The 22307-nt window shown below is 46.5% G+C and overlaps 1 protein-coding gene and 1 pseudogene across 1 annotated transcript; both read left to right on the top strand.

The window, feature by feature from the left end:
* Positions 1-1285: 1285 nt before the first annotated feature.
* Positions 1286-20682, top strand: GOT1L1 (glutamic-oxaloacetic transaminase 1 like 1). The gene is made up of 9 exons (XM_066639674.1): positions 1286-1397; positions 2484-2665; positions 5840-5963; positions 6454-6566; positions 6972-7064; positions 8858-9008; positions 13564-13729; positions 16391-16533; positions 20504-20682. Exons 1-9 carry the CDS (start codon positions 1286-1288, stop codon positions 20680-20682), a joined length of 1263 nt encoding a protein of 420 aa, XP_066495771.1.
* LOC136662738 (5S ribosomal RNA) lies at positions 19841-19957 on the top strand (annotated as a pseudogene).
* Positions 20683-22307: the final 1625 nt, after the last annotated feature.

The following is a 22307-nucleotide window of genomic DNA, read 5'->3' as shown; positions in this document are numbered from 1 at the left end:
ACCAATTTGGCTTGATGTCACATCATTGTATATGTGTCAAACAGCTGGGTTGACTTTGTAGTATCTATAATTTTTATTCTGGGTTTCTTTTTAAGAATTAGAAATGTTAGCAAATCTGTGATAGCTTCAGATCTCCCCCTCCCCCCAAAATGTAAGCTGTCTCTAATACAGTGCTGAGTTTGGATTGATTTCTTGCTGTGCCCAGAACTATCTGTGAAAACCCTCCTGACCTTCCACTATCTCTGTGCTTTCTTTCTGCCTAAGAGCTCTATCCTATGCATGTCTACTCAGAAGTAAGTCCTAATGGGTGCAATAGGGCTTACTCTCAGGAAAGTGTGGATAGGATTGCTGCCTAAGTATAATTGTTAGCTTGATTTTCTGCTTTATGGGGGGGGGGGGGAACAAAACTTTTTCCACGGTTCAGAGGCAACCAGCCCAGCCCTTTCTACTACGATGGGGAAAGGAGTTCTCTGGCACTTTCTCCATGCCTTGTATCACTTCATAGACTCCTTGCTTGGTTCCTCGACTCCCTTCCACCACAGGCTGAGGCGAACAGAACACTGTTGGCTTCCCCCAGCTGTGTGCTTGTTAAGGGTTCATCCCTGTGACTGAGAGAAAATTTACAGGTTGAATAGCAGCAGGCCTTGAAGCCTTGGCCTGACTCAGCCAGCACAGCATCCTGGGAAGAAAGGATGATGCAACATCGGGTGATGTAGACCAGGTGACTGCTACCTGTGTGTGTGTGCCACTCCATGCAGAGTCAGAGTGACTTAGCAGTTTCTTACTCCACACTGATTGGCTGACACGCATATAAAGTCCAGCAGGGACAAGCTGGGGTGTGGGAGATGCAGAGTGGAGTTAGTGCCGAAGGCTACGTCAGTGAGAACCGTGATTCGTGTGAAATCTGGACTGTTGTTGTACATATTGTATATAGTAAAGAGGCGTTTGGTGGAGAATTTCTGCCTTGTGTCATCTTGTTCCCGGGAGTGCCGGTGCTCTGGCCTTGGGAGATAGGCAAGCCAAGCAGCCGGGCAGCAGCTGGCGTTGTACACCGTTCATCCAGCTCGCAACAGTGCTGCTTTCCATGAATTAACTTTAGCTTAGAATACCTGCTCACAGGTACAGGTGGTGTCCATGGAGACAATTATCTTAGGATTCTGAGAGCTTGAGCATGGTTGCAGCTGTGGATTCTTCTCATGTCCTCTAAACAAGCATTAAACTGACCCCCCCCCTCGAGTAGACAGTCCAAGTGCTTTCACTCAGCTGATCTAAGACTGGGGAAGCTATGACTACCGTGTCCATCTTCCTTGATGTTCCATTGGTCAAGGTGACAGATGTTCCTCTGGATGCCTACCACGAGGATCCATCACCCCAAAAAGTGTGCCTTGGCCATGCAGGTAGATCTTGAGGATGCATGGGCTTTCTCTAAATAACTGTGTTGCAGTTCCCTCCCAGAGGTTGCCTACATCTGTAGGACTAGAAGCAGAGAAGGGTGTTTGATCTACTTCTGCCAGTGTCACAAGGGGGAAGCAAATGTTCGGTCATCAGTTCATAAATGTAGGCAGGGCGGCAGAAACATTTTGCTGCCTCTTGTGACATTAACAGTATATTCTAATGGAACGGATTCACAAGAGACCCAAAGGCGGTGCTTCGTATGCATTCTATAGTAAGGATTTGATGTTGGTGGTCAGAAGTGGGGTGGGAATGTTTCTGCTCCAGTCGTTCAACAGGCTAGCTCATCCTCTGCCCCCTTACTCAGTTGCTCCTACCCCACCATCTCTGTTTTTCAGTACTAGGGTCACAGGAGTAATAGTCACAGAAAAGGGGGAGAAGGGATTGCCCCTCATATAGGAGGGCTATGGTGGTGCCCCCTGGTGCTGGGCAAGCTAGAATGGATTCAGTGGCTCTGTAGGACTTCTGCTCCCAGCAGAAGTGCATAAGTCCCTTGGTTTGCCCCCTTGATGAGACTTGCTTTCTTGCTACATGGTAGGTCCTGCTGCGGAATTGCTTAAATCAATTAACTGAGCAGTCTCGTTCAGTCAAAAATCATGTGCCAAATTATTTCTGTATAACTTCTGTATAAATCATTGGCACTTTTGTGAAAGTTTTAGGGATGACTTCTTTAAAAAATGTCACCAGTAGACACAAATACGTGACACTGGTGTACCAACTTCCCTTCTAATCCCCCATAAATGCCTATGGAGATAGCAAACCACAGTCCCTTTGTCTCTGTTTTAGAACGCAGGGAGTGTCTGTTTACACAACCAAGGCAATAGATTGGACTGAATGTTCACTTAATGACCTAATCTTATAACAGGAATTGGAGAACGTATCTCTGTCGTTAAGTGGTGCACACCTGTGCTTACATACACAATTGCTCTATTTTGATCTGTGAAACCTGACAGTGTGTGTGTGTGTGTGTGTGAGAGAGAGAGAGAGAGAGAGAGAGAGAGAGACAGAACAGCACTCTTCCCTCTCCCCAGGCTGTCAGACTGATGCGGATGAGCCATGGATTCCACCAGTCACGAAACGAGTTATGCGCCAAGCGCGCGAGGACCCAACACGGACCTACGAATACCTCCCGGAGCTGGGCATTTATGCGTTCACCAAAGCAGCCACTGAACTGGCACTTGGCAAGGACAGTCGTGCCCTCCTAGAAAACAGGGTATGGCTGATCTGGGCAGACCTCACCATTTTCAAAACAATGTCACCGAAGTGAGATGGAAGTGAGAACGCAACCTACTTGGTTGCAGAAACTAGCTAAGGAGTTTCTTTGCCTAGTTAAGGGATTATTTTTTTAATTCCAAAATAGCATCGGCTGCATGGCAAAACCTTGACGTGTCTACTCAGAAATACAGGTGGGGCCTCTGTAGCTGCAAATCTGGCTCAGTGGGGATCCCCTGGACCCACTTTGAGCCAGACTTGGCCCAATCTGAGCCCCCCAGAGGTGACTAGAGTTGCATTCTGGTCTCCTCCAGAGAAGTTTCTGAAGCCCGCGGAGGCTGCACACGTCCACTTGCGGCCTCAGCAAGCTTCAGAATGGACCCTGAGCCTGACAACATGCAGCTTCTGTGTTCCCTTGGGAAATTGGAAGTGACTTTTTTTGCCTTTATGTGGCATTCTCAGGCCTGGGGAAGGCCTCTGGGGGCCTCCGGGGGCTTCTCCAGGCCTCTTAATGCCTTGTAAGGGCAAAAAAAAAGTCACTTCCAGTTTCCCAAGTATTTCCGTGCTCTGCCACCATTCTGAAGCCCGCCGAGGCCAACATGCGTGGCCTCTGCAGGCTTCAGAAAGCCCTCTGGAGGTGACCAGAGCATAGCTCCGGTTGCTTTTGCAGCCAAAAAACCAGCAGGGCGAGGCAATGGAGCATCATTATGCTTCCTGCCCAGGGCATTGCCCCATCCACTGAGGAGGTCCATCAAGGGGATGATCGCTGGCCTCCCAGACTGGGTGACACAAACCCTTGTGACGCCACTGCTATATCACCTCGTGAGATGCTCAAATACTTTGTTCAAGGAAGGATAAAAGTTGTATTGGGCAGAGAGGGACAGAATTAAGATTGTGCCCTATGGCTTTCCAGACATCTTTGGAAGAGATGGGAGGCTACTGTCATGAATATGTACAGTTTAGGCCTAGTAACATGTAAAGCCTGAACCAAGCTAAAACGGTAACACAGAAGTGGCTTGCAGTTCCTAGCTGCTAGGAATTTACAACTCAATGGAAGGTGATGATGTAGCACCTAGGCAGCCAGAAAGATGCCCATCAAGGATGGAATGCAGCTGTAGATCTCCAGGGGGGAGGCAAGAGCTGAGAGGGCGAGCATCCAGCCCCACTTCCGTGGGACAGGGTCTTTGGTCTTTGTCTCTTGGTGAGATAGGTGGTGGGTGCACATCCTGCCCCGCCAGGACCATGTGGCCCATAGGTAACTGGGGCTGAGGATCTACAAAAGAAGCTGACCCAGGTGAGAGTTAGGAAATAATAGAGATAGCCAGTTAGCTTTATTATTTTATGCTGATATGTTTCCTAGAAGTTTTTATGCCTCTAGCATTTGCTGCCTTTTTAAACTTTTTGTAACCCTATGTACTTAATAAAGTAAAAACCCTTTTACCATGTTGGTTAATTGTCTGTTGGGGACAAAGTTTCAGAATCCTGCCTAGCTGTTCAGCAAGCTACCAAAAATCCTCATTGTGGACTAGTAACTTGAGGACTGAGACTTTAAGTAAAGAAAGTGCTCAGTGCCTACAAGGGATGTAGTTAAGCCTGTAGGGTCTCAGTGTCCCTGGACTGAGGTACTGGCTCTTACAGGGTGGTGGCAGTACTACCGAACAGGGATCTTTGAGGTCTCTAGGGTTCAGAACCAACAACTCTGAGCACCCCAAAACCCTGGGAGTGTGACAAAGTATACAACAGATACACAACAACATGCAATTACACACTGCCCTAAGGTCATTTGTGGCTGTTAGAGCAGAACTGGTATGCAACCGAAGACCCTTCTACGGATCGTGGAGTCCATCTACAAAAGCACACTGTAGGCTCCCTCATCCCTCCTGCCTGAATTAAAGGCACCCAGAAATATTGCTCACAATTGCATATCTGTAGAGCATCCGAGATCTGTAGCACAACTCCCACTTTAAAGAGGTAAGTTTCTAGTTCCTTTAATTCATTGGGCTTGAACAGTGGCCTTCAACCATTTTCATGCCATGACCCCAATAACGAAATAAAGTATGAGACTGGGGACCCACAGTCGATCCCGGGACCCTATATGGCCACCCCCATGTCCCGTTACACCCTCCTGGCACTCTTCCCTGTAGCCAAATGTTCTTAAAGCAGAAAAAGTTACCATGAACTGGCACTAGTGAAAGCTATTTCAGCACAATTGCTAAGCACCTGAACAGGACTGAGGGCCCAATCCTATCAAATTTTCCAGTGCCGGTGCAGGCATACTGATGGAGCTTGTGCTGCACCCTGTGGTGGTGGGAAAGTCACAGAGGCCTTCTCAAGGTATGGAAATATTTGTTCCCTTACCTCAGAGCTGCATTGTGGCTACGTCACTGCTGGAAAGTTGGACAGGACTGGGCCCTGGAACACCACATCCTGGTATCTGAAGGGGTACACCAAATGCCTCTCACCTTACCTGGTGGTGCTCTAGTCCAGAGGTCTTCAACCTTTCTCATTCCCGTGACTCCCACAACTGGGACTTTGCAACCACATTGGGATCCCCGCCCCAAGATTGAAGAACACTGGGCTAGTAGGAAAAGCATACATTTGGCATTCTACCCCAAATGCTCCCTGAGAAGTAATACTATTAAATAACCTTGGCTGGCAACCTTCAGTCTCGAAAGACTCTGGTATCACGTTCTGAAAGGTGGTTCAGGCACAGCGTCTAGTGTGGCTGAAAAGGCCAATTCGGGAGTGACAATCCCTTCCACACTGGGAACAAGTGCAGTCTGTCCCTGGCCTGTCTCCCTGGCTATGGGCCTTCCTTCTTTGCCTCTTAGCCTCAGACTGCTGGCCAAGTGTCTCTTCAAACTGGGAAAGGCCATGCTGCACAGCCTGCCTCCAAGCGGGCCGCTCAGAGGCCAGGGTTTCCCACTTGTTGAGGTCCACTCCTAAGGCCTTCAGATCCCTCTCTGCAATGAATCCTTCCCTCCTTGGGTCCTCTCTGTTCAAGATCTTTGCCTATGGACCTCTCCAGCAATGTAGGTGTTGGTCACCAGGTCTAGTTTTTTTTTAGATTGCGAGTAGCACATGGATTTTGGAAGAAGCGGTGTTTAATATTTCTGAAACATTAACCGACAGTTTTAGGTGACCCATAAAGAGCACATTCGTTCTTTGTCAACAGGCCGGAGGCGTTCAGACGCTCGGTGGGACTGGCGCTGTGTTTATCGGAGCTGAATTTCTACGCCGCTGGTACAAGCCGAAACACTCCACGCTGGTGACGGTCTACATTGGCGCACCACAACTGGGTAAATGAGACATTTTCCGTCACTGATTTTGCAACTAGTTTGACAGGTGAAACTGCTTAGCCAAGGACGACACAACTTTTCCAGCTAGCTAGCTGCCTCTCCCTTCCTGCCTTGCCAACCCCATAAGGCATTCAAATACAGACCTGCCCTTTTCCACCATTATCCAATTCTTTTCTGAGTACCCCTAAAACTCCTGGCAAGTATTCCTGGGGGTATGCATACCCCAGGTTGGGAATCACTGAAATAGTGAATAAACTTCAACTTGGAAGTCTCTCTTTCAGGTTTTCCTTGCACCAGGCTTGAGACTGTGATGGACCAGACCTCTATGGTCACTGCCCACATTGGCCTCTGAGAAGGGTAATGAGGAAAGCCCCGGACTGCATCTGCTCCACCACTCAGCAATGGCCTCACCCTCTTCTCTTATGTAAGAGGTGCCTCTCAATCCTAACACCAGAGAGCATTTTTCTATCCGCTTTTCTGTCTCTTGCAGGCAGTCTGGGTTGTATATTCAAAGCCGCTGGTTTCACAGACATTCACTCATACCACTATTGGGACTCCATAAAGTTGAGAGTCAACATAGGTGACTTCTTGAAGGAACTACAGGTATGGTCATTAGAATAGAAGGACCACCATACTGGATCAGGGCAAGAAGGGTTCCATGTAGTATAGCATGGTGCGATGAGACAGTGGCTGGCATGTTAGACTTGGGTGTGGGGAATTGTGGGTCAGAACCCTGCTCAGCTCTGGAGCTCGCTAGATGGCCAATGGCAAAAAAAAATGGAAGAAGAACCTTCCTGGGCCACACTGAAATCTATCTATTCTAGCATCCCATTTCTTGAGGTTGCCTCTGGGGAGCCCACCCTGAGCCTGAGAGCAGTGGTAGCTCTCAATTGTTTCCCTTGCTGTATATTCCCCAGTAGCATTTAGCACATTGCTTTTGGTGCTGAAGGTTTTGCCACCTGGTTCCACTAACCTGAGGAGATGACTGAGGAGTTGGTTTGCTTTCAGAGAGCAGCAGAAGGCTCCGTTGTGTTCATGCATGCGCCGGAAGAAACAGGTCTGACGCAGCAGGACTGGGTGAAGGTTGCGGCCGTGATGGAGGTAAATCTGGGCAACTGACCTCTCTGATGGTTCCTTTTCAAAAGATCTGAGCCAAGAAGAAGTGTCTTGAAGTGGACACTTCGTGTGTCATAAAGGGAGACACTTGTCATGAAGGGGAAGACACTGAAACATTTGTCTAGGACAGGGATGCCCAAACCTCAACCCTGGGGCCACTTGTGGCCCTCGAGGACTCCCAATGCGGTCCACAGGAAGCCCCTAGTCTGTAATGAGCTCTGACTCTCCAGAGACTTGCTGGAGCCCATGCTGGCCCAACACAACTGCTCTCAGCATGATAACCAACTGTTCAACCTCTTACATGAGCTGTGGGACGAAGGGCAACTGCTTGCTGTTTCATGTCTGTGATGCAGCAGCGACAGCAAAGGAAAAGCCAGCCTTGCTTTGTGCAAGGTCTTTTATAGGCCTTAAGATATTGCAAGACCTTCGTTCATTCATATAAGGTCCATCTCTAATATATTCATTTATGTGAATTTATTCAAATTTGAAATGTAAATTAATTCTTTTTTTCCCCCGGCCCCCGACACAGTGTCAGAGAGATGATGTGGCCCTCCTGCCAAAAAGTTTGGACACCCCTGGTCTAGGAGCATAAGTACCAATCTGTCCTGACTAGACATACAGCTGGATCATGGGTAGGGTAGGAGTAAGATTGAATCATGCCTTTCAGGAATAATAATAATAATAATAATAATAATAATAATAATAATAATAATAATAATAATAATAATAATAATAACAACAACAACAACAACAACAGGTATTTATATACTGCCTTTCTTGGTCTTTATTCAAGACTTTATTCAAGGCGGTTTACATAGGTAGGCTTTATTTAAATCCCTTATTAAATAGGGATTTTTACAATTTGAAAGAAGGTTCTTTCTTTCAAGAACCACTACATTCAGGTGTTTCATTCTGATCTGGCTTCACATTCTGGCCTCCATCCTCCCACGCTCAGAGCAGAATAGCTCAGCTATTCTCAGAATAGCTCAGCTATAGCTCAGAATAGCTCAGCTTCAGCTTGTCAGCTGCTTCAAGGTCGCACTGTGCCAGTGGCCTTGAACTGGCGACCTTGTGGATGTTATCTTCAGGCAGACGGAGGCTCTACCCTCTAGACCAGACCTCCTGCCCAGGAAGCGGACTGGGGGCTTGCTGACCTAATGGTATTGAACCTGAGGCCTCCAGGAGATAGAGACAGTATAAGTAAGTTTGCGCAAGTGACAGTACAAAGCAAAGCAGGGGTTTCAGAACTTTGAACAACTCCAAGAGGAGAAGCTATTTGGGAAGGGAATGTGTTTATGCAGATGTTCAGTGCCCTGGAGAGCACCAGCGAAGACTAGGCTGCATACAGCACCAGGAACAAGCTTAGAGGTTGTCCCAGCAAAGGTCTGAAGGTCACTGGCAGGTTGAAGACATGCCACAGCTAGTTTAGGGTGGTTGCCCCCTCCCAGGGAAACCATCTGAGATTTAAAGGACCGTTGCCTAATTCTGCTGATGCCGACTCAAATAGTACTGGAAGGAATCTGGCTCCATTGCAGGGTCTTGGAGGGAATCTTGGGAGTCCACAGAACAATGTAGAACTGTGTTTTTGATCCATGGAGGGGTTCAGGTGGAGTGGGGGTTTCTGGAGTCAACGCTGAGGAAATTCCTCTTCCCCACTCATTGTCCTCAGAATTGTCCACCTGTTTACACACTGAGTGGGTTCCATTCCTGGAAAAGTGACAGGAGACAGCCAAACTCCACACCACCCACCTACCTTTCCTCTTGTCTTGCCTCCTCAGAGAAAGCGCCTTTTCCCCTTTTTTGACATGGCCGCGCAAGGCCTGGCTTCAGGGAACCTGGACATTGATGCTTGGGCAGTGCGGCTCTTTGTGGCAAAAGGCTTTGAACTTCTGTGTGCCCAGTCCCTTTCCAAAATCTTTGGCTTATATGGTGAGTCTCTAAATTCCTATTTAAACGTACGTATTTGACCTTGAGGTACCAAGCATCGCTGAAAGCAAAAACGCTCCTGAAGTTGGGATGGGCCCTTAGCTTAGGGCAGCATTTCTCCAACTGGGGGTCGGGACCCGCTAGCTGGGCCACGAGCCAATTTCAGGTGAGTCCCCATTCATTTCAGTGGGTACGTTATTTTTAATATATTAGACTTGATGCTCCCACGGTATGTGACTGCATTTGGGGAAATGTTACAGATTTGGACTTAACAGGCTATTATGTATATGCTTTTAACAATGAGAAGGGGACTTACTCCTGGGTAAGTGTGGATAGGATTGCAGCCTTTGGGATGTTTGGGGATTTTAAAAAAACCAAACTGCTTGGGAATTTTAGGAGGGTTTTTCTTTTAATTTTTTTTAAAAACATACTTATTGTAAACTTTTAAATTACTTCATTAATTAATTAGATTATATGGAATCTATGACAATTTGATGGTGTCGTATAGGGAGTGTTAAAAATTTTCCTGCTTGGTGATGTCGTTTCTGGCCATGACATCACTTCCAGGTGATGTCGCTTGGTGACTTCCATCACTTCCAGGTGACTTCCATCACTTCCAGCACTTTTAGGTCCCAGTGCTAAAAAGTTTGAGAACCACTGGCTTAGGGATAGAGTGGGTTTTACAGGCATCTCAAGGCAGGGGCGGGAGAGACTCCTCTCTGAAGCCCTGGGGAATTGCTACCAATCATCATAGACAACACCGTACCCAGATTAAGAAACGCATTTTGATATTAGATTTCAGGGATGGACCAACTGTTTCCACAAGCTAGTCAGTTACTCAGTCAATTCCCTTGGTTGAATTAAGAATTCAGTAGGCCAGCTGACCGTTCTGAGTTTTCCTTAACAGCAACCAGGCTATTGTCAAAGTGTGTGGTTGTGGGTGGGCTTTGACCCCAGGTGCCAGGTTGGAGGGGGGTGTCCTAGAGGCTACCCCAAGCTGTCTAAACTTATTTTTGAAGAAGAGCACTTATTTCTTTTAAATTTTTTTTCAATTGGTTACTGGTATGATTTTATATACAAAGTTATATATAAATATCCAAATAGAGACATACAAAGTTAGTGTAGTTCCGTTAGTTAATTCAGGAAAAGACAGTGTGCACTGTCTGTGCTTCTTCTCTGGCTATGATTACAGTATTATTCGTTTCATGTCCTGATTACTACTGCAAATAATTTTGACATGGGGAGGGTGGCAAAGTGGCAACTGATTTTGGTATGCCACTGCTAGTTACCTCTCTGAATGAGGCCTCTGTTGGGAAGCTGGTGACTTGCAAGGTCAGAATTGAGGAGAGGTGTTGAGGTATAAGGTGATTCTACCCCCCCCCCCCCACACACACACAGGTGTCAAATTAAAAAGAAAAGCATCACGCAGCGCAATGGAATAGGAAGGTCAGGAGGCCTGCGTTGTATGCAGTGCAAGATAGGTGCCCAAAGTGGCTCAGCCGGAGGCAAGGAGAGACTCTTCCTCTTACCCCCGGGAAAGCCACTGGAGCCCCAATAGGTCTCCTTGGACTTGCGCCACCTCCATAGGTCAGAGGAGAGCGGAGCTGCTTATAGTCACTTCACGCTGTTCGAGGAATGGGGTTGGGATCTGGCATAACAGCCGGGTCCCAGCCCCGTGTCCTGCTACCTATCCACTCACCCACAGGACTGCCCTCCCCCCACCTCTGAACACCTCCTTTCCGCCTCCACCCCACCCTCCCCAGATCTCTGCATCAGCTGAGCTCAGCCAACACAATCTACCTGCAGCAAGCCCATATGGAGGCTGGATGCAGTTTCCATGCTTCAGCGCACCTCTGTTGCACCAGTGCAGCTTGCTCCTGAGGAGGCACAAACATGCTTTATGGCACGTTTGAGACCCTCCTGGGCTGGCACAAGGGACCTGTGCCAAGGGCGCTTTAGGATTGTGCCCTTAGGCAGTGTGCATTCTGAGTGAGAGGGAGCCTAGGATTTGATCTGGGGAAGCAGGAATGGAAACTAAGAACTGGCTTAGGGACAAAGGACTTTTTGGAATGTAGGACTGCCAGTTGGGATGTGTCCTGTCACTGCTTGCAGGACTGTTTGATGCGCCATTCCAATGTTCTGCCTTTAAATGTGTAAATCGAGCAAATCTCACAAAGCTACCATGAGCTCCAGTGATCTCTGCTCCCAGAACCCAGGGGATACTATGCAACTCTTGGAAGTGGGGCATGAATAGGTAACAAGACTGAGCTAGATGCACCAGTTTGGGGGCTCATTAGAAGGTAACTTCCTAGTTCAATTCAGTAATAATCAAATTATGAGATAGTTTAGATAGCTCTGATTAGGTAGGGCATCTATCTTGTGATAGTCCTTGGAAAGCTCCTGCTTCAGAACTTCTTCTCATGCCCTTCTCGTGTCTTCCAGAATCTCTGTAAAGTCCACTACTGAGATCAAGGGATCTGGAAAGGAAAAAAATAAAAATCTCCAATCGGGGTGGCATACGAATCCTGTAGATGGGAGCCATATCCTGATCCTGGGGTAATTACACCCCTCCATGAGCTCAATGAATAATTCCCCCCCCCCCCCAAAAGGAAGTGCAACCTAGTTGAACAGTACTGGGATGGTGCAATTCTCATACCTAAACACCAGAGGTCTCTGCAAGCAAAAAATAAAACAGCAAAAAATAAAACATGAATTCAGATGTCGGAGACAGCTAATGAGAGGCCTATCTTCATCCCAAATTACTAAAGTGGCAACTGATGAGTTCTGCTTATTGAATAATTTTGGGATCATTTGGTCTCTGTTCATTATTTTTTGTGTGGGTCCCACTTGTTAGATCTGGAAGTGCTTCCTTTTGATCTTTGTGCTTCCTTCCTAAAGGACTGCCTAAAATTCTGAACCATTCTGACACTTGGGAATAACTACAAAGTAGTCACTTCATTTCCTAGGAGTAGCCACAATTCAGACCCTTACGGAGTTGCTGTCTGGTCCATAACTTCATATAGCGTATCTGTTCACAATGATGCTTTTATTTATTGGGCAGCCCAATCCTATGCTTCCCGGGGCTGCAGCGGAGCTGAAATGGCGACAGCCGCATCCAGTGGGGCTGGAAAGCAGCACCAGGTCTACTCAGGGTAAGGGGGCTTATGCAGCGTATGCTCCCTTACCCCATGTAGTGACCAGGTGGCCCCGATGGGTACAGGGGTTTGGGGAGGATGCTGGGAGGCCAGAATGGGGCATTCTGGGTCAGGGAAGGGAGGGAGGCAGGCAGGCCATGGGCAGACAGGGCCTGGGAGTGGAGTGGTGCCAGGATCTGGCACTTAGGCTGGATCCTAAGCCTCCTCTTGGGCAGCTCTGCCTAGCACCGGGCCACTCGAATCTGTGCCACCTCTTTAGGTGGTGCAGATCCAAGCAGCCCTATTTGGGCCGCTGCCGCGTTACCTGGGGTAAGGGGAATTGATTCCCCTTGCCCTGGGTGGTGCTGCAGCTAGTCACAACCCTGAATTGGATGCAGCACAGTCCAGTTGGCCTGCCTGTTCCAGCACAGGTTAGGATTGGGCTGTGCGTCTTTCTTTTAATGGTGTGAGGGCAAGTCTGAGATCAGGGCTGGCCCATTCATGAGACCAACTGAAGCTGTCGCCTCAGCCAGCAGTATGGTGAGGAATGCCCATCTCTGCCCAGGCCCCCTTTTTAGTCAGATTCCCTAAACCAGGGGGTGCCCAAACCCTGACCCTGGGGCTACTTGTGGCCCTCGAGGACTCCCAATCTGGCCCGCTGGGAGCCCCCAGTCTCCAATGATCTCTGGCCCTCCAGAGACTTGCTGGAGCCTGCACTGGCCCAACGCAACTGCTCTCAGCATGACGGCCAACTGTTCGACCTCTCGTGTGAGCTGGGGAACGAGGGCTCCCTCCACTGCTTGCTGTTTCATGTCTGTGATGCAGCAGTGGCAACAAAGTAAAGGCCAGCCTTGCTTTGTGCAAGGCCTTTTATAGGCCATGAGCTATTGCAACTTCATATAAGTTCCATCTCTAATGTATTCATTTATGTAAATTTATTCAAATTTGAAATGTAAATGAACTCTTCTTTTCCTGGCCCCCCACACAGTGTCAGAGAGATGAGGTGGCCCTCCTGCCAAAAAGTTTGGACACCCCTGCCCTAAACCATCACAGCAACCACCTCTTAAACCTTGCTCTTCCTTTGAGCAGCTTCAATGCTGGCAAAGAACTATCATTCAGTGGGACAGACTAGCTCTTTTGCCTCACCCCCATTCACAGATGGGATGGGAAGAAGGGGAGATACCACCATTGCTGAGCACTCTCTTCAGAAGCTCCTCTTTCTCTCATCCTCCCCAAAGACTGATGGGAACAATCCCTAAAGACCATGCAATGATGAATGAGGTCAGGGCTGTAGCCAAGGGGGAACACCGAAGCTTCCCCTACGGTAGGAGCAGTGACAGGAGAAGCAGCAGTGCCCTTGAAACCTTGTTCAGAGGATATGAGCTGAACACCCCTGCCCATGTGCCTTTTGCTCCCTCATGCAGACGAACGGATGGGGAACCTCATTGTGGTGACGAGAGACAACCAGACGTTGATCCGAGTCCATTCCCAGATCACCCAGCTAATAGACATGATGTGGTTTGGCCCCACCAACTTGGGGGCACGGATCATTACGATGGTGCTGACTAGCCCTGCCCTGCTGTACGAATGGTAAGCAGGGAGGGAGGAGGAGATGTGTGATGTCTTGGCTTGAGCTGGGATTGCCAAGACAGCAGCCCATCATTTACTATTATCTTGCCACTTTCAAGTCATCTTGAATAGAGAGGGCTCTTTGCAAAAATCATAGCTTATGAGTCTGAGGGAGTGGATCAGAGTGTTGGGGGGCGGGGGTGCCACCTCCATGTCTCCTCCTCTTACCACTATCTGGATTTGAAAAGAAAGAGAGGAATGGGACAACCAAGGAACTGTGAAAGAGAGTGATGGGCTAGGGCGCCTTGATACTCTGGCCCACCATTTTTCTTCGCCTACTCTGTTCCCCTTTTCCTTGATGATAATCTGTTCAAGGAAGCGCAGAAAGGGTCTTGTGATACCTGGCCCGCAACCTTCCAAAAACTGAGGTCCTGCACCCAGAGATGCCACCCTCACCTTTTTGAATCAATTGTCACCCCCCCTTACTTGGGGGTGACTGAGCTCCCTGAATTAGCCACTCTAGCCCACCCCTCTTCTCTCCTCTACACTTGCTTTTCCACTCTCTACACTTCCTCTTCCACTCTGTTCCCCTCTGACCTTTCAAATCCAGGGAGCAGGAAAAGGAGGTGTTACGGAGACAGGTGGATGAAGGCTGGCAGAGGGAGCCCCCTGCTGCAGTTGACGTCACAAACAGATCAGCCTTGCCTTTACTAGATTTATGGTAGCTTAAGATTTTATGAACTCAAGCTCAGTCTCAAAAGTTGGCCTCATTTCCTGTTTGGACCCCTGCTAACTGGTTAAGAGGCACTTTTTCAAGTAGGTGCTCCTCTTTTATTTAGCAGGGGGAGAGTAACTGGCCCACCTCATCCCAGCAGTGTCTTTTCTAGTGGCTGTCTGCTGGTGTTGCATCTTTTTAGATTGTGAGCCCTTTTGGGACAGGGAGCCATTAGATATTTGATTTTCTCTGTAAACCGCTTTGTGAACTTTTTGTTGAAAAGCGGTAGATAAATACTGTTGTTGTTGTTTGCTTCGCGTCTCCTAGAGGAGGGAATTTCCCAATGTCTGTACCCTGCTCTTGTCAGACATCATCTCACTTACCTCCATTCACCACCACTCATCACTAGCATTCACTCATCCCTGGGCAGCTAAATAGCCTCAACCAGGCCACAGATGCACCTGATATTCCTCCTACCTCTCTTGGGACATCTGGGTCCCACACGGAGCCAGCTTTCATAGCAACCCTGTCAGCACTCTCTCCATTGAAGCCTCGGAGACCCACAATCCACCTGCTCTTTCTCTTTCCCCTGGAACCAGCCAGAGGGTGGGGGGGGGAGTTCCACTGGGTAAGTCAGCCTGGTGCCATTGTTCACCTGATGTGACAGTCTTGGGCAGTCAGATGCACCCACTTTTATCCTCAGCTGCCAAACGGCTAGACAGAAAGCAGACAAATGGAGACAAGGGACCAAAAGGTTTCATGACATGCAAGGGGTGCAATCTGTGACACTTCCATGCAACGTGTGTAACTATATGCAAGTGAACAAGGGGTTGTTCCCAACAGTCATTAATAATAAATAATAATAATACAGGTATTTATATACCGCCTTTCTTGGTCTTTATTCAAGACTTTATTCAAGGCGGTTTACATAGGCAGGCTTTATTTAAATCCCTTATTAAATAGGGATTTTTACAGTTGAAAGAAGGTTTCTATCTTTCAAGAGCCACAACATTCAGATGCTTCTTTCTGATCTGGTTTCACATTCTGGCCTCCATCCTCCCACGCTCAGAGCAGATGGAATAGCTCGCCTCAGCTTGTCAGCTGCTTCAAGGTCGCACGGTGCCGGTGGCCTCGAACTGGCGACCTTGTGGATGTTATCTTCAGGCAAATGGAGGCTCTACCCTCTAGACCAGACCTCCTGCCTCATTGGCAGTAATAACACCTCCCAGCTTTGCTCAGCTCTTTTAAACACCTGCTGTTGGAGCAGTTGTGGTCACGAAGGCCTGCGTCACCCTGTGTGGGATGCCAGCACATCACCCCCATGATGGACCTCCTCCAGTGCAGTGGGTGGGGCAACGCCCCAGGCAGTGGGCCTCATGATGCGCCATTGCCCCACCCCACTAGTTTTTTTGGCTATAACTTTTGATAGAATAGAGATATTTCAATGTGGTTTGTTCCATTTAATTCTACATGAAAGTGCGCATTGCATGATGTATAACATGATGGTATTATTCAAAAATACCACAATTAAAAATTTTTTGGTGGTGTCACACCCCCATGCACATCACCCAGTGTGGTCCATACCCCTTTGCAACACCACTGGGTTGGATAGAAGACCTTGTTCTCTTAATGAGTTCAAAATAAATCCAAATCAAATCAATAGGGAGAGTCAGAGAAATGTCATACCACATTACGGTCCAACTTTGGTATTTCGATGCATTCTGGGGCGATGCTGGGAAGAGCATGGAACCTCTGTGTGACCTGGATCTTTTGAGCTATTTTAAGCTCCAAGTGGCTTGAATCTTTTGACTGTGCAAAGGTCAGAAATGCAATTTTGGCACACTTCTTTCCGTTTTAAAAGCACTTAATTGGTGAACTTGGCATTCATGGTGAGTTAAATCCATGGATGCCAGGTCTGCGGATGCCAAGGTCTCACCTATAATTAATTTCTACCTCTGCCTTCTCAGGAAACAGAGTCTCCGGATGCTGGTCGAGAGGATGATGCTGATTAGGGAGAAACTGAAAGAGAAACTGAGGATCCAGGGGACGCCCGGCTCCTGGGAGCATCTCACAGCCCAGTCTGGAACCCGTAGCTTCATTGGGCTCCTTCGTATGTATCCAATCATGCTTTTCTGTTGCAAAGCCTGGGTAGGTGGGCATTTGGGCTGTGTCCATCCTAGCCGCTAGCATCAAAATCTGGCAGTGGTTGTGACCCTTCTTTGGCTGGTCTGTGTCTTCTTCGTTTCCTTGGTGATCTGCAATTTGGGTGTAAGAAAAAGCAATTATGGTACATTCAGGATTTGCTGTGCAACACCTAACCCTCTCACCATGTCACAAATACTCCTCTGAGCTGGTCTAAACGGATCAAACAGCCATAGATATCCAGGAGGGAAGATTCACCACTTCTGGGCGGCCACCTTCTAAAACCTCTGGTCTCCTTTCCACATTGACTTTGAAAGCACATGAGCACAGTGCTGAAATCCGTACCTTAAGATGCATGAAAGCCATGGCATTGACTTCTTCCCGAGGAAGCTGCTGGAATCCCATTTTAATTAAAAATAGCATTGGAAGGCAGTTGCCCCAAAACAAGAGGTGATAGGGTAAAACGGATGCCAATTTTGGATTCAGCACCCCAAATTTTTTTGGGGGGGAGGGGCACAGTCCTGCTTAATTAGTCTGTGCAATTCATGGTCACAAGATGTGGTGATGGCCACTTGCTTGGATGGCATTAAGAGGGAATTGGACATGTATTTACAGAAGACAGATCTATCAGTGGCTACTAGCTATGCGGTTTTAGGAGCTACTTCTGGGTTCAATAGCAGTATGTCTCTGCATACCAGTTATAGGGGACCAATGGCAAGAAAGATGTATGCCTTTCTCTTCTGCTGGTGGGCTTCTCAGAAGCAGTTGGTGTAGGCCATGGTGGGCAGCAGGATGATGTTCTTGATAGGCCCTTGGCCTGATCGAGGAGGGCTTTCGTTACATTCTTACAAGGGATAGAGAATACAAAAATAGCATTCGGAAGTGATCCTGGAAAGTGTGTGTCTTTCAGCTGTAAGTCATGTACATATTTTCATGCCTATGAAGTGCATCATTGTTTTATGATGCCACAGCCACTCACTACTAAGAATCTGATAAGTCTCCTGGACTAGCTCAAAAGTCCGTCTATCCAGCATCTATTTGCCAGTCGGATGTCTCTGGGAAACCCGCAAGCCTGGAGTGAAGGCAACAGCCCACCCTCTCTCCATGGTTGCTTCCTACTTCCTAAGTAAGGTGCCCCTACTTACCTGAGAAGTTCCTGTTTTCTGGTAGGTGTCTTTGGTCAGCACTGTCAAGGGTGATCCAGGCAGTTCTGCTCCCTGCATTTGAACAGATCTGTCGCTCAACAAAATAATCCAGTTGGGACACATCTAGAACTTGTGATAGTAACCTTTGCACTCAAGTCTATCTCGTATTTGTCTTTCTATCAAAGTGGAAGTGATGGGGAGCCAGACCTTGTGCAGAGTGCATGGGGAGCCAGTGATGTGCAGATTTCATCCTCCCCTGGTCCTGCCCCATGCACGCATGGAAGCCATAGCTTTGCACATGCTAGTCCCACAAGGATCATCTGTGCTTGGTTGGGATGGAGGTCTTTTTTTTTTAAAATAACTTTTTATTAATACACACAACATACACTACAAACTCATACACCACAAACAATAGAGGTTGCAAGACACCATCTACCAAATTATTTAATACATCATTCTACATTCCTAATCTACTATTCTTCTACTTTTACCCCTCATTAACCTAAAAGATAAGGGAGAAAATAAAATGGACAAAAAAGAAAAAAATAGAAAATATATACTTATACTCTTTACATACCCTATATTAAACTTATATACTATATATACTTTTTATACTTTCTAAATCATCATTTCTACCATTCCTGTTTATATCAACCTTCTAGACTCCTTCCAATACCTAACATATAAAAAGATGTTTTATTAATATATGTTACTTTATATGATATATAAAATCCTTCTTATCTACCTTTCCCTTTCTAAAAATTAAGCACTTATTATTTTACCACACTAACCATTTTTACTATCTCTAAAATTAACATCCCCAAATATATTTTCAATTACATATGTGTGTGTGTGTGTGTGTGTGTGTGTATAATTACATATATATATATATATATATATAAAACATAAAAATTTAACCATTTTTACTATAATATTATCATTCCAAAACAATTTCAAACACTTTAATTCCAATTCTAATTCTTCTAAATTAACCTATAAAATACCAACATATCTCTTATCTCAAATATAAAAGTATCTACCAAATAATTACTCTATTTTGAATATCAATTCTTCTCCTTATCTCAAATTCTATTCACTCATCTTAATATCTTACATATCTGAGTAATTTTCCATCTCTTTTCCTAGTAAACTTCACATAAATCTTTCTCCACAATTGGCACTTTAATAAATGTTCTCTTCTTGTTGCTCCCATCAAATCCAAATTCTGGCAGATCCTCTCCTTCCCCTGATCCATTTCTATGCCTGTCAGTCCAATTGTTTCTTCTCCATTCTGATCCGATGGCATCTGAATACTTGTCTTCTGAGCTGCTCCATCAATCTGCAACTCTATCAAAGTTCCTTTTTCAGATAGTTGATCAAAAATCTTCTCCTCTGTTACGCTTCTGCCTTTCATGTCACGCAGTTTATCTTTTAAGATTTCCACACTGATTTGAATATGTAAAAATCGAATTCCTTGCTGACGAATCAATAGAATTAAAGTTTGTATTTTTTCTTCCATGAGGTTTCCCCATTCTTCCTCCGGCATTTTTCCCTTTGCAATTATCTATTAATCCACTAGATGTCATAAGCAGCTCTTTTTACTGTGGAATGTGGCACGTGAGATACAAGACCTTCAGACTAAACAAAGTCAGTTCGCAGCTCAGTATCCTTCCACATATTTAAATTGTCCAAAATAAAGTCTAGTAAAATTTGTATCCAATACCAGTTTGCAAAATTTGTAGAGTTATATCAATCAGATCATAGTCCATATAATATCAAGATCGCACCGTATCGTCTCAGGTTTAAAAAAAACAGCAGTAAGTCGGGGGAATTTCTCCCCTTTCTCCTTTTCCTCCAGAACGTTAACCCAAATTAATCGTTTGAAGCCAACATTTGCATAATACAGTCAGCACTTACTCTGATCTTCCAATTTCCTTCTTTCATAGATGGTATCACCACAGGGGTTTCACAGCTTAGTGGCAAATTTCGCCATTTCTCCCTATCTGCCTCAATGGCTGTGTCCCAGGAAGGAAGGCCCCCCCCACCAGGCTCTGACCTTCTGAAGACACTTCGCACCTTCAGGGTGACAAAACCTCTCCTGGCTTTGTCCTTGAATTTCCTTAAATCCGCAATTATAACTGTTATCCTGCACATGCCTGATCTCGTCTGATCTTAGAAGCTAAGCAGGGTCAGGCCTGGTTAGTACTTGGATGGGAGACCGCCTGGGAATACCGGGTGCTGTAGGCTTCTACCATAGTCTTTCGAGACGGAAGGTTGCCAACCAAGGAGAAAAACAGACTAATTCCAGGAGCTCTGGAATCTTGCTGCTCATGCACTGCTTGGCCCCGACTCCCCCCAGGATAGAGGTCTGTAATATGCTTCTCACACTTGAACATCCTTCGCTAAAATCCTGGAAACAAGATATGGTGCCAGGTGTTTGTGAGTCATGCACAGTTATGAAAGCTTTGGACTAAGCCTTAATTAGCGACGAAATTAATTAGGCTTGCAAGAGGGAAAGAACAAACAGGAGCGCCCACCTTGCTCAGATAACGGGGAGAGAACAAAACAGGGTCTTTTTATCTGAGTGAATGGATGGTTTTATAGAGGAACTATCCCATTAAGGGATTCTTTATGCCACCGAAGTGTACAAGTAGGCCATAAAAGCTCATAAGCCTGCAGAACAGGGAAACATATGCCTCATTCAAATATATGCTTCCATTGCATCAGAGCAGTTCTTGGTCGCTCTTGGTAGGTTGCATGCTGGGAAGACCAATGACGCTCATTTTCTGCCAGCTTCCCAGGTGGAATTCCTAGCAAACGAGAAGCACATCTATCTCCTTGCAAACAACCAGATCAGCATCTGTAGCGTCAATTCAAAGAACCTGAACTATGTTGTGCAGAGCATCCATGAAGCTGTGACGTCCACCACTCTTCCGGATGACGCTCGGAAGGACTTGGAGGAGGTCGATTGATGCCAAGCGGAGGCAGGTTGAGTCTGCGTACTTCTAAAGAGTTGTGATTTAAACTATTAAATTGTTGTGATTGAAGCTACGTGGTGTTTTGGAAAGCTTTTTATTAGGGATGGCCCAAGGCTTCTGGGTGCCTGAAGCGTGGGGAAAGGGGAGTCAAATGCTGCCCCCTCTTTACCTAGGGATATATCAGTCTTTCCTTCACACTTCCTCTCTGCTAAAGTTGTGTGCTTCCAGAGGCATCTGGTGGGCCACTATGAGATACAGGAAGCTGGACTACATGGGCCCTTGGTCTGATCCAGCAGGGCTCTTCTTATGTTTTTATGCTCCATTTCTCCTTTTCCAGTTTCTAGTCCAGGGAATGGGAAGAGCAGGAGCAGGAGCAGGTGAATGGAGGTGGGCACCTCTTCCCAATCTGATACCTGAGGCAATGGCTTCAGTAGGCCTCATGTATGGGCTGCCCCTGGTCATATTGATTGAATCTGTTGGGGGTCAAGAAAAAAAATAATAATCTGATATAGTGGATAAAGAACTTTATGAGGTATCTAACCATCCCCTTACCTGAACTCTGTGTGTGAACCCACACTTCCTCTTCTGCTCCATTCCCCTCTTTCTTTTCAAATCCAGGGAGGATTGCTATTTTTTTTGGGGGGGGGGAGTTTGGGGGGGGTGTAGCATCTGCAGATTTTTTGCAGAAATTCACTTGGTGGAACAGGGCTGACTTCTTCCCCATTTCCCTTTCTCTGTGTAGCCTACTGAATAAACTCACTTGGTGGGATGGACAGTGTTGACTTCCTACCCCATGATCTCCCCTTCTCCATTTGGACAGGGGCGCAAATTCAATGCTTGCCATGGGTGCCTTTTTCTCTAGATACACAGCTGATAGGATTGTAGCCGTTCGCTGCAATCCTCTGCATGCTTACCTAGGATTAAGCCCCATGGGCTATAATGGATCTTGCTTCTGAGTAGACAAGCATAGGATTGAGCTGTGAATCTCCCCAAGCCATTAGGATTTGTTAGCGTTCCTGCTTTTTGTTGCTGGCCTATTCGCCAGCTTGGTTTTGACTATGCCTGTTCACTGCATCTGCTTAACAAATGGTTATTCACTTTTTTTATTTTTTTATTTTTTTATTTTTTTGAAGAGTGAGTTCAACTCAAGATGAACTCCATCAAGCTTCTCTGAATGACACTGCATGGCTTCAGAAAGTCTCTGTGTGATGTCCTTCCCAACCTTTTTGCATAAGTGCCTGATTAATCTGCTTTTGGAACCTAATTAGTTTATCAGCAACAGTAACAACAGGAGCCGGGATTTTTCTTTTCTTGGATTAAATGTGTTCCTTTCCTAGGGTTTTCATTGTTTTTGTGTGTTGTTTTTTCAAAAAAATTTACCGTCTTGCTTAAAATTCAGCTTTAGTGGATGTAATGGAAGATCAGAAGATCATCAGGTGGATGATGTGGTGTTGACAGCGATTCCATGTTTTGACTGCTGTTTGACAGCTCTGGGAAGGGCAGGGCTGGCTCCACAGCTGTAATCAATCAAGGCCAATGGAGACTCTGATGGACACCTGAGCTTCATTTGACCTTGATGGGACTTTGAATGGACATGGACTAAAGAGATGGCTCACCTC

Source organism: Tiliqua scincoides, chromosome 11, assembly GCF_035046505.1.
Source record: "Tiliqua scincoides isolate rTilSci1 chromosome 11, rTilSci1.hap2, whole genome shotgun sequence".
Lineage (NCBI taxonomy): Eukaryota > Metazoa > Chordata > Lepidosauria > Squamata > Scincidae > Tiliqua > Tiliqua scincoides.
Note: the sequence above shows the minus strand (reverse complement) of the source record. Positions and strands in the feature narration are given on the sequence as shown.

What these genes read in the sequence shown, in the direction of transcription:
- GOT1L1 (XM_066639674.1), top strand. Translation starts at nt 1,286, where the DNA reads ATGACTACCGTGTCCATCTTCCTTGATGTTCCATTGGTCAAGGTGACA. An exon ending in CATTGGCGCACCACAACTGG is followed by an intron (nt 5,964 to 6,453) that starts GTAAATGAGACA and finishes TGTCTCTTGCAG; the next exon opens with GCAGTCTGGGTTGTATATTC. An exon ending in CCTGCCCTGCTGTACGAATG is followed by an intron (nt 13,730 to 16,390) that starts GTAAGCAGGGAG and finishes CTGCCTTCTCAG; the next exon opens with GAAACAGAGTCTCCGGATGC.